This window comes from Elephas maximus, chromosome 2, assembly GCF_024166365.1.
Source record: "Elephas maximus indicus isolate mEleMax1 chromosome 2, mEleMax1 primary haplotype, whole genome shotgun sequence".
NCBI classification, from domain to species: domain Eukaryota; kingdom Metazoa; phylum Chordata; class Mammalia; order Proboscidea; family Elephantidae; genus Elephas; species Elephas maximus.
In genome coordinates, this window is record NC_064820.1 from 216752930 (window position 1) to 216769910 (window position 16981).

General features: G+C 39.1%; 1 protein-coding gene across 8 annotated transcripts in view; it reads left to right on the top strand.

The window, feature by feature from the left end:
• LOC126070537 (zinc finger protein 420-like) overlaps nucleotides 1-16981 on the top strand; it is a 406055-nt gene that overhangs the window by 154370 nt on the left and 234704 nt on the right. For 5 of the 8 annotated variants that reach the window (XM_049874806.1, XM_049874804.1, XM_049874803.1 and 2 more), the window contains exons 3-5: nucleotides 7241-7367; nucleotides 8296-8446; nucleotides 9312-13604. In XM_049874806.1, the coding sequence (XP_049730763.1) occupies nucleotides 7241-7367; nucleotides 8296-8446; nucleotides 9312-11481 (2448 nt within the window). In that variant the 3' untranslated portion in view covers nucleotides 11482-13604. Of the gene's footprint in view, nucleotides 1-7240; nucleotides 7368-8295; nucleotides 8447-9311; nucleotides 13605-16981 lie in introns of those variants that run through there. The other 3 variants (XM_049874810.1, XM_049874809.1, XM_049874811.1) reach the window with 3 other exon arrangements.

Sequence of the window (16981 nt, forward strand, 5' to 3'; positions counted from 1 at the left end):
TTATTAATTTCACTCAGCATAATGCCTTCCAGATTCCTCCATGTTATGAAATGTTTCACGAATCCATCTTTGTTCTTTATCAGTATGTAACATTCCACTGTGTGAATATACCGTAATTTATTTATGTGTTCATCCATTGATGGGCGCCTTGGTTGCTTCTGTCTTTTTGCTGTTGTAAACAGTGCTGCAGTGAACATTGGTGTGTATATATCTGTTCACGTAAAGGCTCTTATCTCTCTAGGATATATTCCAAGGAGTGGGGTTGCTGAATCCTATGGTAGTTCTCTTTCCAGCTTTTTAAGGAAGTGCGAAATTGATTTCCTAAGTGGTTGTACCATTTTACATTCCCACCAGCAGTGCATAAGTATTCCAGTCTCTCTGCAACCTCTGTATCATTTATTACTTTGTGGTTTTGGATTAATGCCATCCTTCTTTGAGTGCAGGGGTATCTCATTGCAGTTTTCATATCTGTTTCTCTAATGGCTAATGATCCTGAGCATTTTCTCTTATATCTGTTAGCTGCCTGTATGTCTTCTTTGGTGAAGTGTCTGTTCATACCCTTTGCCAGTTTTTAATTGGGTTATTTGTCCTTTTGTTGCTGAGTTTTTGCAGTGTCGTTTAGATTGTAAAGATCAGGCACTGATCGGAAATGTCATAGCTGAAACACTTTCTCCCAGTTTTTTGTTTTTTTTTTTTTTGTAGGTAATCTTTTTGCTCTTTTGGTGAAGTCTTTGCATGAGCATAGGTGTTTGATTTTTAGGAGCTCCCAGTCGTCTAGTTTCTCTTCTAGAGTTTGTGCATTGTTAGTAATATTTTCTATACTGTTTATGCCATGTATTAGGGCTAGTGTTGTCTCCATTTTTTCTTCCATGATTTTTATCGTTTTTGGCTTTATATTTCGTTCTTCGATATATTTTGAGTTAGTTGTGCATGTTATGAGGTATGGGTGGTGTTTCATTTTTTTTGCCGATGGATATCCAGTTATGCCAGCACCATCTGTTAAAGAGATTGTCTTTTCCCTATTTAACTGACTTTGGGCCTTTGTCAAATATCAGCTACTCATATGTCAATGGATTTATGTCTGATTTCTCAATTCTGTTCCATTGGTCTACGTGTCTGTTGTTGTACCAGTACCAGGCTGTTTTGACTACTGTGGTACTATAATATGTTCTAAAATCGGGTAGTCCGAGGCCTCCCACTTTGTTCTTCTTTTTCAGTAATGCTTTACTTATCTGGGGCCTCTTTCCCTTCCATATGAAGTTGGTGATTCGTTTCTCCATCTCATTAAAAAATGTTGTTGGAATTTGGATGGGAATTGCATTGTGTGATTAGATCACTTTTGTTAGAATAGCCATTTTTGCAATGTTGAGTCTTCCCATTCGTGAGCAAGATATGTCTTTCCTCTTATGTAGGCCTCTAGGTTTCTCTCGGTAGTGTCTTGTAGTTTTCTTTCTATAGGTCTTTTACATCTCTGGTTAGATTTATTTCTGAGTATTCTATCTTCTTTGGGGCTACTGTAAGTGGTATTGATTTATGATTTTCCTTTTCGACTTTCTCTGTTGGTGTAGATCCAACTAATTTTTGAATGTTTATCTTGTGTCCTGATACTCTTCTAAATTCTTGTATTAGTTTCAGTAGTTTTCTTGAGGATTCTTTAGGGTTTTCTGTGTATAAGATCATGTTATCTGCAAACAGAGATACTTTTACTCCTTCCTTACCAATCTGGATGCCCTTTATTTCTTTATCTAGCCTAATTGCTCCGGCTAGAATGGTGATAAAGGGCATCCTTGTCTGGTTCCTATTCTCAAGAGAAATGCTTTCAGACTCTCTCCATTTAGAATATGTTGGTTGTTAGCTTTTTGTAAATGCCCTTATTATGTTGAGGAATTTTCCTTCTATTCCTGTTTTGCTGAGAGCTTTTATCATGAATTTGTTTTGGACTTTGTCAAATGCCTTTTCTCCATCAATTGATAATATTATATGGTTGTTGTCTTTCGTTTTATTTATATGATGGATTACATTGACTGGTTTTTTTATGTTGAACCATCCTGCATAGCTGGTATGAATCCCACTTGGTCATGGTTAATTACCTTTTGATACGTTGTTGAATTTTGATGGGTAGAGTTTTGTTGAGGATTTCTGCATCTAAGTTCATGAGGTGTGTAATTTTCTTTTTTTGTGGTGTCTTTCCTTGGTTTTGGTATCAGGGATATGCTGGCTTCATCAAATGAGTTTGAGAATATTACATCCTTTTCTATGCTCTGAAATACCTTTAGTAGTAGTTAAGTCTTCTCTGAAAGTTTGGCAGATCTCTATTGTCAAGAGGTCAGAGCCAGGGGTTTTTTTTTTTTTTTCCTTGGGAGTTTCTAAATTACCTTTTCAATCTTTTCTTTTGTTATGTGTTTATTTAGTTGTTGTACCTCTGTTTGTGTTAGTTTAGGTGCATGGTTTTTTTTCTAAAAATTCATCCATTTCCTTTAGATTTTCAAATTTGTTAGGGTATAATTTTTCCCAGTAATGGGATATGATTCTTTTTATTTCAGTTGGGTGTGTTGTGGTGTTACTCATCTCATTTCTTATTCAGGTTATTTGTTTCCTTTCCTGTTTTTCTTTTGATAGTCTGGCCAGTGGTTTATCAATTTTTTTAATCTTTTCAGAGTGCCAGCTTTTGGTCTTCTTAACTCTTTCAATTGTTTTTCTTTTCTCTAATTCATTAATTTTGCTCTAATTTTAATTTTTTGTTTTCTTCTGGTGCCTGAGGGCTTCTTTTGTTGCGCTCTTTCTATTTGTTCAAGTTTTAGGGGTAATTCTTTGTTTTTGGCCCTTTTTTTTTCATTTTGGATGTGTGTACTTATTGGTACAAATTGACCCCTGAGCACTGCTTTAGCTGTGTCCTAAGGGTTCTGATAGAAAGTGTTTTATTCTCTTTGGATTCTATGAATTTCTTTATTCCATCTCTAATTTCTCCTATAACCCAGTTGTTTTTGAGCAGGGTGTTGTTCAGTTTCCAAGTGTTTGTTTTCTTTGCCTGCTTTTTCTGTTATTGATTTCTACTTAATGGCTTTATGGTCAGAAAAAATGCTTCGTAAGATTTTGATGTTTTTGATTCTGTCACTGCCTCCTTTATGTGGTATATGCTAGAGAATGTTCCATGTGTGTTGGCAAAGAAAGTGTACTTGGCTGCTGATGGGTGGAGTGTTCTATGTATGTCTGTGAGGTCATTTTGGTCGATTTTGACATTTAGATCTTCCGTGTCTTTATTGAACTTCTTTCTGGATGTTCTGTCCTTCACTGAAACCGGTGTCAAAATCTCCTACTATTACTATGGAGCTGTCTATCTCAGTTTTCAATGATTATTAGAGTTTGTTTTATGTGTCTTGAAGCCCTGTCACTGGGTGAGTAAATATTTAATATGGTTATGTCCTCTTGGTATATTGTCCTTTTAAGCTTTATTGAGTGTCCTTCATCATCCTTTGTGGTAGATTTAACTTTAAAGCATATTTTGTCAGAAATTAATATTGCCATTCCTGCTCTTTTTTGATATATTTGCTTACTATATTTTTTCCGTCCTTTGAGTTTTAGTTTGTGTCCTTAAGTCTAAGATGTGTCTCTTGTAAGCAGTATATAGATGGATAGTGTTTTTTAATCCGTTCTGCTGCTCTCTGTCTCTTTATTGGTGCATTTAGTCTACTTACATTAAGTATAATTATGGATAGATATGAGTTTAGCGCTGTCATTTTGATGTCTTTTTTTCTGTGTTGTCGTCAGTTTCTTTTTTTCAGTTAACTTTTTGTGCTGAGTAGTTTATTTTTATAGATTATCTTTTCCTCTTATTTGTTGTTGATTTTGTTCTTGCTGAGTTTTTATGCTTTTCTTGCATATTATTTTGATATGTAGGATTGTTACCCTCCGTTTTGATTACCTTAATATTTACCCCTATTTTTCTAAGTTGAAACTTCACTTTTATTTCTCTATATCACCTTGACTGCCTTTCCATATTGAAGATGTATGACTACATTTTTTAATTTGTGTGTATAGTTTTAATGTTTACATCTCTTACGTGATGACATCACTGTTGCCGTGTTTTGAGAGTTTTTAAAATCTTCATTAATTTTTGTGGTTTCTTTATCTTGGTCGATATCTGGTTGCCCTGTCCTGTGGCCTTGATTTGATGTCTGATGTTACTGATTTTCTAACCACAAAACTTCCTTTAGTATTTGTTTTAGTTTTGGTTTGATTTTTACAATTTCCCTTAACTTCTCTTTATCTGGAAATGTTCTAATTTCGCCTTCATATTTGAGAGACAGTTTTGTTGGATATGTGATTCTTGGCTGGCAATTTATTTCCTTCAGTGCTTTTTATGAGTTGTCCCATTGCCTTCTTACCTACATGGTTTCTGCCGAGTAGTCTGAGCATATTCTTACTGACTCTCCTTTGTAGGTAGCTTTTCCTTTATCCCAAGCCACTCTTAAATTTCTCTCTTTATCTTCGATTTTGACAAGTTTGTTATAAAGTGTCTTGGTGACTTTTGAGATCTACCTTATATGGGGTTCGATGAGCATCTTGGATAGATATCTTCTCATCTTTCACGATATCAAGGAAGCTTTCTGCCAGCAAATCTTCAGTAATTGTCTCTGTATTTTCTGTTATCCCTTCCTGTTCTGGTCCTCCAATTGCTCGAAGATTATTTCTCATGATAGAGTCCCACATGATTCTTAGGGTTTGTTCTTTTTTTAAAAATTCTTTCATGATTTTTCTGAGTAAATTGGTGCCAAGTGCTTTGTCTTCAATCTCAGTAATTCTGCATTCGAGTTCCTCGATTCTCCTACAGTGTCGTTCTATTGAGTTGTCTACTTCTGTAATTTTATTGCTAATCTTCTGAATTTCTGACTGCAGTCAGTCTTACTATGAATTCTTGCAGCCTATTAAATATTTAATTATTTTCTTGAATAGACTTTAATTTCTTCAACTGCTTTATCTCTGTTTTCCTTGGCTTGTTCTGCATTTTGCTTGATCTCTTTCTTGATCTCTTGAAGAGTTCTGTATATTAATCTTTTGTAGTCTACATCTGGTAATTTCTAGAATACATCTTCGTCGGGATGATTATTTGTTTTGCGAACTTGTTGAAGCGATCATGTTATGCTTCTTTATGTGATAATGATTGTTGTCTTTGAGCCATCTATAAGTTACTGTATTAATTTATTTCCAGTTGCCTTATTGTATCCTAGCTTCTTGCTTTCTTTTGTTTTGATATGCCCAAATAGGCTGCTTGAGTGAGCTGGCTTGATTACTTGCACCTTTAAAGCTCTAACCACCTGTCCTCAGATGGCTAGAGCTGTTACCAGGTATACGAGCCTACGAATTCATTCACTTTTTTTGTATCAGTTCAGCTCATGTGTTCAGGTAGTTAGTCATCAAGTGTTTGGTACAGGTTCTGTTGTACAGTCTTAGAGGGGAAGTAGTCATTGGTGTAGGCACAGATATCTCGTTGCAGCAGGGGGTCATGGTCTGAATAAGGCAGGTGGCTGACAACTGTCCCCTGAGTGTCTGTGAGGAAAGCACATCCGTATTCCCTAGAGCACACAAGTGGGTGGATTCTGCAGCCAGACGATGTGCACCTAGTTATTTTTGTTGTAAGGATTAGGAGTCATCAATTATCCTTAGACCCCTTCATGGGTGGCTAGATGACGCAGATGGAGCCACCAGTCCTAAGGCCCCTGACGTGGGTAGGTGAGAACCCTGTTTAATAGGTTAAGCAGTGTCAAACATCAAAATCCCACCTCTCCAGCACACAGCTTAAACAATTGAAGTCAGATGTCAAACACATACACTGTTGCAGCAACAAGGGGCTAATCTCCTGAAATGGGCCCACACAGGTCCATGCAGGGGTGAAAGGTATTCAAAGTCTGCATACCATTTGTGCTTGGACAGGAGCTGCTTCTGTCCTGAGATCCCCAGCTTAGTAGAGCTGACAGATTACCTTTTTCCCAGTTGTTAATTTATTCCTTCTCCAAGGCAGGAGAATGCCTCAGGGTTCATAGCAGGACCCATCTCAGGTCTAGGAAAATCAACAGCCAGTGAAACTGGCTCAGAGGCTGGAGGCATGGTAAGATAAACACAAGTACTTAGCTTTTACGAAGAATGCCGTTCTTCTCTGGTTCTGGAGATGTGAGTAGACTGTGTGGCTTGTGGTCTCCAAGGAAGCTGCATCATGAATGCTCCCAGCTATGCCACCGCTGTCACTCCAGGTGATCGTGCCTGAGGGGTGCTGATTTCTGCCAAGTCAGGTTCAGCAACTCCTTGTCCCTTCTGATCGGTCTCTTTGTCCCCTGCCGCTCAGTCTGATTTCCTACCTTTGCTTTTGATGTCCAGGATTCCCAGCTTGACATATATACAATCATTTCACTTGTGTTTCTGCATTTGTAGTAAGAGGGGTCACCAGAAGCATCTGACTAGTCTGTCTTCTTGGCCCCGCTCTCTCAGTTTACCTTTTTAAAAGTATTGCCTGTCTCCATGAAAGGACAGACTACATAATAGAGCAGCAGTGAAAAGTATGTGACAGACATGTAAAAGATTATAATGCCCCAAAATAATATTCCGTTTTCAGCTCGTGGTCCTGTTAGCTCTTAATCACCCGGCATTCTTTAATAAAATACTGCAAGTTTAGGGCCTTAGGTTGCCAATTTGTGCAGGCCATTGGTCTTTTATGGCTGATGAGGGGCAAAAGGAAAAACAACCAGTCCTGCAGTGTTTTCAGTTGTTATTATCTCATCGTGCTTTCACCCTATGCTGCTTTTTTGTCAAATGTTCTGCTGGTTCCTGTGCAAGGAGCTGAACTTATTCCCTCGCCCCACAAGGGAAAGATGGTTTAAATGTAGAAATAAGGCTTCGTTTTAGAAGAGTTCTCCAATTTATGCTAAGTGCTCTGACTGTTATAAAGATAGACAGGAATGAGACTGGAATTGGCTACAGTCAAGCAATGGAGAACTAACTTTATCTAACTTCATTGTGGTTAAAGTATTAAGTCTAGGAGACAGGATGCAATTAGGGATGAAGTGAAAGTAGATACTGAAGGGATGAGGCTGATGGCCAAACCCTGGAGTAACCTTATTAGAACACAGAACCCTTTGTCAGACCCCCATACAGTCTCCGTTTCCCAGGTCCGTGAGTCTGACCTTTCCTTTCACACACGTTGGAGTACTTGGCACCTTGCTGAGCCAGAAAATTTGGAATGTTTTAGGACTCAGTGGCTGTCGAGGATGTGGCTGTGGACTTTACCCAGGAAGAGTGGGCACTGCTGGATCTTTCTCAGAGGAAACTCTACAGAGATGTGATGATAGAAACCTTCAGAAATCTGGCCTCACTAGGTATGGATGGCTTAATTTTTTTTAATTTATTCTTTAGTGGTCAAATATGTCATACTTATAAATGTTACTCCAGTATGTGAGCTGAGAAATGGGAATGCATATTTAATACTCTCTGGAGTGTTCATATCCTGGCATCCCAATGAATACAAAGCCCTGTGTGTTAAATTGACTTCTCATTTCAGTTGTGGTTAAAGCCGTATGGCTTTAAATACTTTACGTTGGAGTGTTGACTTCAGGGGTTTCTTTGGTGCCCAGAGAATATTTAGGGTCTGGGACCTCGTAAGCCTTCTTACTGTGTTCATTATAAGTTTGCCATTATTAATTTGCTATAAATATATTCATACATGCTCATCACCAGAGTCCCTGAGGACCAGAGTATTGGCTCAGTCTCAGGGAAGTGTTCATTGCTCTTCCCTGTCAACCCACATTATAATTCTCCATGAGCACCATGTCAGCTACACCCATTTGTTCTTCCAGAGTAGCTATAGGGACACCTGCAGGTAGCACTCATCCAGCTCTACTGTGTCAGGGTGTACCAGGAGGCAAGAATCCTTCAACAGACCAGGTCTGCAGGGAGGGAATGAGATTGGAGTAAATCAGTTAGAAAACATCTCGTTTGGGTTAAAGAGTATGTAGTTCACAGATACCTTTGCTTGCTTTTCTGACTCTCATCAATCCTAACACACCTGTGTTCATGGAGAAAGACTGTCCCCCTTTCCTCTTTTAATATTCTGTGTGTATTGTGTCCAGTGCCTTTCTACTTCTCTCTTGTAATTACACCCTGTTTATTGTACTATCACTCCCAATCTTTATGGAAGCATTTCCTAGTGAATACCTTTTTGACCATTGCCAAAGTACTGAAACAGCTAGCTTTTCCCTCTGAGTAATTGCTTTCCTTTTTGTTTCATGTTTGAAACCATTGGAGCAGTTTCTCAAAACCTTAATGATGGAGAAAATCTATTCCCTGAAATTACAATGGTACGATTCGTGAAAAATGACATCTGGTCCTCCATGGTAGGAGAAATCTGCGAACTGCATGGCATTGAAGATCAGAATAACAACCAGAAAATACATGTGAGGTGAGTGACATTCACTCAAGAGACAGCAGTGCTTCAGGAGACAGTCCTAAGAAGGTATCATGGCATTAAAATATTTATATAAGGAGTGTTAAGTGGCACAAATGTTTGAGCACTCCACTGCTAACTAAAAGATTGGCAGTTTGAACCTACCTAGTGGCTGTGCAGGGTAAATACCTGGTAGTCTGCTTCATTAATAATTGTAACGTGGAAAATCCTATGGGGCACTTCTGTTCTTTTATATGGGTTCACTGTGAGGTCCAGTTGTCTGACTCAGCAGGGCCTTACAGCAAGTATACATACACAAACACACATGCACACACGTACATTTAAGATGCACACATACATATCCATACTCCCTTTACCTGGGAATCTGTTCGAGCTCAAAACATAGCGATCCTATAGGGCAGTGTAGAACTACCCCATAGGGTTTGCAAATCATACACACATTTGCACACACACACGTACATATGTATTGCAAACCTGTTGCCATCGAATCTCTTCCGACTCATAGCAGTCCTACTGGGTGTTTTCAAACCACGAACCTTTAGATTCTAGTTGAGTTCAAACCTTTTGTGGTATCCACATATCTTATATATGTATGTAAACAGTTCTAATATAGTGTGTTCACAGAAATTTCACAGTGCAAAATCTCCATAAATGTGGATCAGATATTGAATTTTTGAGATATATTTCCCTAATGTACAATTATGAGAAAGCCCCATATTTTAGAAACACTGTGAAAATAATGGTAACAACTCTGCCAGATGATTTAATCTTTGAGTCATGAGACAATGAAGGGCAAAAAAAAAATACATGTTTACTGTGTATGGTGATGGTGAAATGGTAATAAATTTTTCTCCAACAGCATCCTGTCGGTTTTTAAGAGAAAACAAATGGTAGGGAACATCTGTGAAACTAGTGAAGACAATCAATGTGAACAGACCTTCAGTCGGATTCCAAATCTTTTCATGTTCCAGAGATCTCCAGTGGAAGCATATCCCTCTGAATGCGTTGAGTGTAGAAGATCCTTGATTGTTCATTCCTCACCTAAGTATCATATGAGCTCCCACTCTGGATCCAGTGCCTATCAGGGAAAAGAATGTGGAGAAGCCTGCAGTTGTCCCTCTCACCTCCGCACTCCTGTGAGAACTTTTACTAGAGGGAAACGCTATGAATGTAAGGAATGTGGCAGAGCCTTTCGTTATTCCTCCAGCTTCACTAGACATATGAGAATTCACAGTGGAGAGAGGCCTTATAAATGTAAGGAATGCGGGAAGGCCTTTATTCAGTCTTCAGACCTCACAGTTCATATAAGAACTCACAATGGAGAGAGGCTTTATAAATGTAAGGAATGCGACAAAGACTTTAGTCATTTCTCAAGCTTCACTAGACACATGAGAACTCACAATGGAGAGTGGGCTTATAAATGTAAGGAATGTGGGAAAGCCTTTAGTCAGTGTTCAGACCTCACTGCACGTTTGAAAATTCACAGTGGAAAAACGCTTTTTGAATGTAAGGAATGTGAGGAAGCCTTTACCTGGTCCTCAGACCTCACTGCACCTATAAAAATTCACAGCAGAGAGAGGATGTATGAATGTAAGGAATGCAGCAAAACCTTTCGTCTTCCCTCGACCTTCACTAGTCATATGAGAACTCATCATGGAGAGGGGGCTTATAAATGTAAGGAATGTGGGAAAGCTTTTAGTCAGTCCTCAGACCTCGCTACACATGTAAGAATTCACAGTGGAGTGAGGCTGTATGAATGTAAGGAATGTGGCAAAGCCGTTAGTCGTCCCTCAGACCTTGCTAGACATATGAGAGCTCACAGTGGAGAGAGGCTTTATGAATGTAAAGAATGTGGGAGAGCCTTTAGTCGGTCCTCAGACCTCACTGCACATACAAGAATTCACAGTGGAGAGAGGCCGTATGAATGTAAAGAATGTGGCAAAGCCTTTTGTCATTCCTCAGGCTTCACTAGGCATATGAGAACTCACCATGGAGAGAGGGCTTATAAATGTAAGGAATGTAGGAAAGCTTTTAGTCAGTCCTCAGACCTCACTGCACATATAAGAATTCACCGTGGAGAGAGGCTTTATGAATGTAAAGAATGCGGCAAAGCTGTTAGTCATCCCTCAAACCTTCGTAGACATATGAGAACTCACAGTGGTGAGAGGCCTTATGAATGCAAGGAATGTGGGAAAGCCTTTAGTCAGACATCACACCTCACTGCACATATTAGAGCTCACTATGGAGAGAAGCCTTATGAATGTAAAGAATGTGGGAAAGCCTTTCGTCGGTCCTCATACCTCGCTGTACATATAAAAACTCACAGTGGAGAGAGGCTTTATGAATGTAAGGAATGCGGCAAAGTTGTTAGTTCTCCGTCAAACCTTCATAGACATATGAGAACTCACAGTGGTGAGAGGCCCTATGAATGCAAGGAATGTGGGAAAGCCTTTACTCGGTCCTCACACCTCACTAGACATATGAGAGCTCACTGTGGAGATAAGCCTTATGAATTTAAAGAATGTGGGAAAGCCTTTCATCAGTCCTCAAATTTTAAGTCACATATAAGAACACACAGCGGAGACAGGCCTTATGAATGTAAGGAGTGTGGGAAAGCGTTTAGTCAGTCATCAGAACTCACTGCATGTATAAGAACTCACAGTGGAGAGAGGCCTTATGAACGTAAGGAATGTGGGAAAGCCGTTAGTCAGTCCTCACACTTCACTGAACATAAAAGGATTCACAGTGCAGAGAGGCCTTATAAATGTAAAAAATGTGGCAAAACCTTTATTTGGTCCTCGCACCTCACTACACATATAACACACTGTAGAGGAAGGCCTTTTGCATGTAAGCAATGCAGCAAAGCCTTTAGTTGGTCCTCACACTTCACTACACACATGAGAACTCACTGTAGAGGAAGGCCCTATAAATGTAAGGAATGTGGCAAAGCGTTTAGTTGGTCCTCACAGCTCACTACACATACGAGAACTCACAGTGGTGAGAGGCCTTATGCGTGTAAGGAAATGTGAGAAAGCCTTTAGTCAGCTCTCAAACCTTACTAAGTATATAAGGACTAATAAAGAAGAGAGGCCTTATGAATGTAAGGAATGTGGAAAACCTTTTCATCAGTCCTCACATCTCACTGCACATTAAAGAATTCACAGTGGAAGGAGGTCTTATGTAAGGAATGTGGAAAAGCCTTTTATCAGTTTCCAGTGCTTGCTGAACATAAATAACCTCATAGTGGGGGAGACTTTATGAATGTAAGGAATGTGGGAATGAATTTTGTTATTTCTCATCTCTCAGTGAATATATAAGAAATCACCCTGAAGAGAAATATTTTGAATACCTGGAATATGGGAATTCTTTTGTGCATTCTCAAACCTCACTAATCTTATAAAAATTCACAGTTGAGTGAGGCTTTATAAAAATAAGGAATTTTTCCATATACATAAATTACTCTGATGAAACAACCAATGTTCAGTTCCAGACATTTACTTTACCCTTTAATATAAGCATGCATCTCGTACAAATAAGGCCAGTTTCCTACCAAAAAAACCCAGATCTTTCTTGTTCCATAAAACAAATAAAATATCCACCTGTCCGTTAAGTATCTATTACAGTTGTTTGGTTTTTTGAAGTTAGTATCAAAATAAGATTTCCACGTTGCCTTTTTGTTTGTAAATCTGTTTAATATGTCTTAAACAGAAACGTTCTCCTGACTGTCTTATAGCATTCTGTTACATTAAAACCTGTGACAGCAGAGCATGTGAAAGTCAGAAACCTGTCAGAGACTCAGAAAACAAGGCAGCCCCATTGAGATCCAGCTCTCACAGGTTTCACTGTATTTTGTCACAATTTTGTTTAGTTTGTCGTCTGTATTTTTTGTAATGTAGACATTGAGTCTAGCACAGTTCTGTGTAAGTGTAATGCAAATTAAAGATGTAATTTAAAATGTTTTAGTAGCCATATTAACCATTTCCGTTGACTCAGTTCTGACTATTAGCGACTGTATAGGACAGGGTAGAACTGCCCTAGAAGGTTCCTGAGGAGCAGCTGGTGAATTCAAACTATCTACCTATTGTTTAACAGCCGGGTTCTTAATCGCTATGCCACCAGAGGCATATTAAAAAATTAACAACTTAAGTGTGTAATTTTTAATGAAAAAATTTACTTAACCCAATGTATTCAATTATTGTCCATGTAAAAATTGTAAATGAAATTAACAAGTAGAATAATCAATACAAATTTATTTATGGGACATTTTACATTTCCTTTCTTTTGCCATCAGTATTCCAGAATCCAGAAGCAGAAATCTCATAAATTTTACAGTTGAAAAAGTATATTCACAATCCCAGGTTACTCCAAACATACTTTTCCAATAATTGAGTCAGGTTTAGTGTTATATTTAAATTAATTAAAGTTAACTCAGTTTCTTAGTTATACAAGCCACATCGGTTGTTGGTACAACCCTATTAGTGTTTGAAATCCAGAGAAGTCCATGGATCACTTTGTACTTTTCCTGTTGCAGAGCTGGAATCAACAATTTCTGCCCAAATTGCTGGTTCTTTTTGAAAATGCATGTCTGTGCAATACATGGGCTCAGTGCTAAACCAAAACCTGTTGCCATTCAGTCAGTGTTTTCTCGGCCTTTTGCTGAACGTCTAAAATTCATATTTTCTTACATCACAAATACATATTCTTATTCCCAGTATAAATTTAAGATTATAAGTTTTTTTTTTTTTTTTAATTTGAAAGAAATGATGCTGAACACTGTTAAGTAGGCAAACTAAACTTTATTCAGGCTGTTGTAATAGCAGAGAGACCTCAACGTAAGTCTGACTTCAGCTCATAAGAGTAAAGTGAAGCAAGGGTTTTTTTAGTGAGTTTTGGGTGACATGGGGCAGTAGAACCTTACTAAGAGGACGTTGGAAAGCAAAGATAGGGCAGGAGGATGGGTTTCAGACAAGAATTCTAATGATTTTCAAAAATATTTGCTCAAGGCTAATTTATTAGGTTGAAGTGGGAACATTCATAGGGTAAATGGTGTGAATGGGGAAATCTTGTCACTTTCTGTTATTTTATATTAGTATTTTTTTTTAAACCTTGGTTCCTAATAACATTGAAATAGTTTCAATATAATTACAGTACTACTAAATAAAAACATATTCTATGAAGTGTTGAGTTTCTCCGCCTCTCTTTTTGTACTTACTGGTTATACATTTCCATAAACATATTAACACAAGCTTACCGTGCTCAAAGATTGGCCTGAGTACAGACTCTCTTCTGCACGGTTATGTGGTTAGTTTGATATTGTTTCGTTCTATTGAGTTGGCTCCAGCCTGTGGTGACATTATGTATGTTTTTGTGTGCAGTGCAGTCAATTCCAACTCATAGCGACCCCATGTGACCGTAGAGCTGTCCTGTGAGGTTTTCTTGGCTGTAATCTTTATATAAGCAGATTGTTAGGTCTTTCTCCTGTAGAGCCGCTGGTTGGGTTTGAACTGTCAAGCTTTCTATCAGTAGCCAAGTACTTAACCAAGTGCTTAAGGAGGGCTCCTTGACCTTATGCATAACAGAACAAATTGTTGCCCAGTCCTTCACTGTCTTTGCGGTCATTGGTATGTGTCATGGATTGAATTGTGTCCCCCAAAACTATGCATATCAATTTGGCTAGGCCATGATTCCCACTGTTGTGTGATTGTCCACCATTTTGTCATCTGATGTGATTTTCCTATGTGTTGTAAATCCTACCTCTATGATATTAATGAGGAGGCATAGGTGGTAGTTACATTAATGAGGTTGGGCTCAAAATCTACAGGATTGGGTTGTGTCTTGAGCCAATCTCTTTTGTGATATAAAAGAGAGAAGTGAGCAGAGAGACAGGGGAACCTCATACCACCAAAAAAGCAGCAGAGAGCACAGTTGGGAGCAGAGTGTGTCCTTTAAACCCAGGGTTCCTGCATGGAGAAGCTCCTAGTCCAGGGGAAGATTGATGACAAGGACCTTCCTCCAGAGCTGACACAGAAAGCCTTACCCTTGAGCTGACCTGAATTTGGACTTCTAGCCTCCTAGACTGTTAGAGAATAAACTTCTTTCTTGAAGCCATCCACTTGTGGTATTTCTGTTATAGCAGCACTAGTTAACTAAAACAGTATGTTTGAGTATTGCCTTCCAAATTGGGGGTCATCTTCTCAGCCCTATGTTAGACTAGTGTTATGTTGTGATCCATAAGCTTTCATTAATTTTCTAAAGTAGGTTGCCAGGCCTTTCTTCCTAGGCTGTCAGAGTATGGAAGCTCCGTTGATACCTGTCCAGTATGGGTAACCCTGCTGGTATTGAAATATTTTTGGCATAGCTTCCTGCATCAGCAGCATACCAGCTACCACAGTATGACCAACTCACAGATGGGTGGTGGCAGTTTGACATGTTGTTATGTTTACTTGTTTGTGTTTACATTTAATATCCAGGTATGCTTTCCTTTTGAATTACTCCTTTAACACGTAAAACTTTCCCAAGGTTCAGAATTTAAAAGCTATATGAAAAGATGTAATCAGAAGGCCGACTTCCTCCTATACCATCTGTGTTGTGTTAATAATCAGCACAAGTTTCTGTTTCCATCTGTTTCCTGTGTAACCTTTCAGTGTTTCTCAGAAATCCCTCCCCCAGAATACATAAATACGTTATTTATCATGTTTTCTTCACATAAGTATACTTTTTCCTACTGAATATATACTGGATATCCGTCTATCGCAGTTTATAGTATCGAGGAGGCCAAGGCATAGGCGTTGGCAAAAGCTGTGCATGTGTGCGGTAGAGCTCAGGAGGGTTGGTAGCCGTTTAACTTTTGTCTCAGAATGTCCTTGGTCAACGTTGTTGTGTGCTGTCGAGTCCATTCCGATCATAGTGACCATATAGAACACGGTAGAACTGACCCATAGGGTTTCCTAGCCTACAGTCTTTATGGGAACAGATCTTTAGGTCTTTTCTCCTGTAGGGTCTTTTGGGTTCTAACCGCTAGTTTGCAGCAAAGCACTTAACCACTGCACCACGAGGTCTCCTTCTTTGGTCAGTAACTGTGTGTAAATATCCTGACAGTTCACCTAATAGCCCCTTGTTAGGTTGTGCTCATCAAGTGGGGACGAAAAGAACCAAACCCCTTAAAGTCTTTGTTTTTTCATTTTGTATGTAGATTGAAAATTTTGTTTTGAACATATGGTTCAAATATTCATCTTTAATATCAGTGATACAATTCCTAGCAATTTAAGGCCCTTCTGTTTATGGACAGGTATTTCACGTAGGCTGTCTCCGTGAGAAGCCCTGGTGGTGTAGTGGTTAAGAGCTACAAGTGCTAACCAAAAGGTCGGTAGTTCGAATCCACCAGCTATTCCCTGGAAATCCTAAGGGGCAGTTTTACTCTGTCCTGTAGGGTCACTATGAGTCAGAATTGACTTGATAGCAATGAGGCTTTTTTTTCTTTTTTTGGTTTTTACTCTCTGTGCAGAAACCCTGGTGACATAGTGTTTGAAGCACTTGACTTCTAACCGAAATGCTGGTGATTCGAACCCCCCAGTCTTGCTTGGGAGAAACATGTAGCAGTCTGCTTCCATAGAGATTTAGAACCTTGGAAATCCTATGGGGCTGTTGTACACTGTACTTTGGTGGTGCTGTGAGTCGGAATGGACTCCATGGCAATGGGTTTGCATTTGTTTGTTGTTGTCATTTAGTCTCTGTGAGCCACCACCCATCTGTCACTTTGTTGTACTGTGGTGGCTTACATGTTGCCGTGGTAGCTGGAAGGTATGCCACCAGTATTTCCAATCCGAGCAGGGTCACCTAAATGGTCAGGTTTCAGTGGAGGTGCCAGATTACAATGGGCTAGGAAGGAAGGTCTAGGCATCTATTTCCAAAAATTAGCCAGTGAACATCCTACAGATCAGAACAGGATATTGTCCACTGAGAATCAAACATGCCAATGATAGTGAAGATGGCTCAAGACCGAGCAACTTTTCGTTCTATTATATATAGGATTGCCATGAGATAGAGCCTAATGGGCAGCTAACAACAAAGGCTCTGTGAAAGGACACAGAGCCAGAAGGGGCTGGGATTTCTCAGCCACAGATCTGCGGTTCTCAGTGTCTCCATTAAATTATGCTATTGATTTTGTTAACCGTTCTTAAATCCTTCTGTGTCTAAGCACTTGTTTTATTCATGGGGTGTCTGAAGGGGGGACAAAAAAGGGATATTTAGTTAAATCTCTGTTTTAGGAGCCCTGGTTGCGCAGTGGTTAAGAGCTACGGCTGCTAACCAAAAGGTCAGCAGTTCAAACCCACCAGCCACTCTTTGGAAACCCTGTGGGGCAGTTCTACTCTGTCCTGTAGGGTTGCTATGAGTCTCAGTCGAGTGCATGGCAACAAGTTTGGGGTTTTCTTTTTGTTTTTTTGGTTTAAATGTAGTAATAATAACCACCTCAAAGTAGTGTAGAGCTGGTATTTTCTCAATTACAGTTGAGACTTTCACTTTTAAACC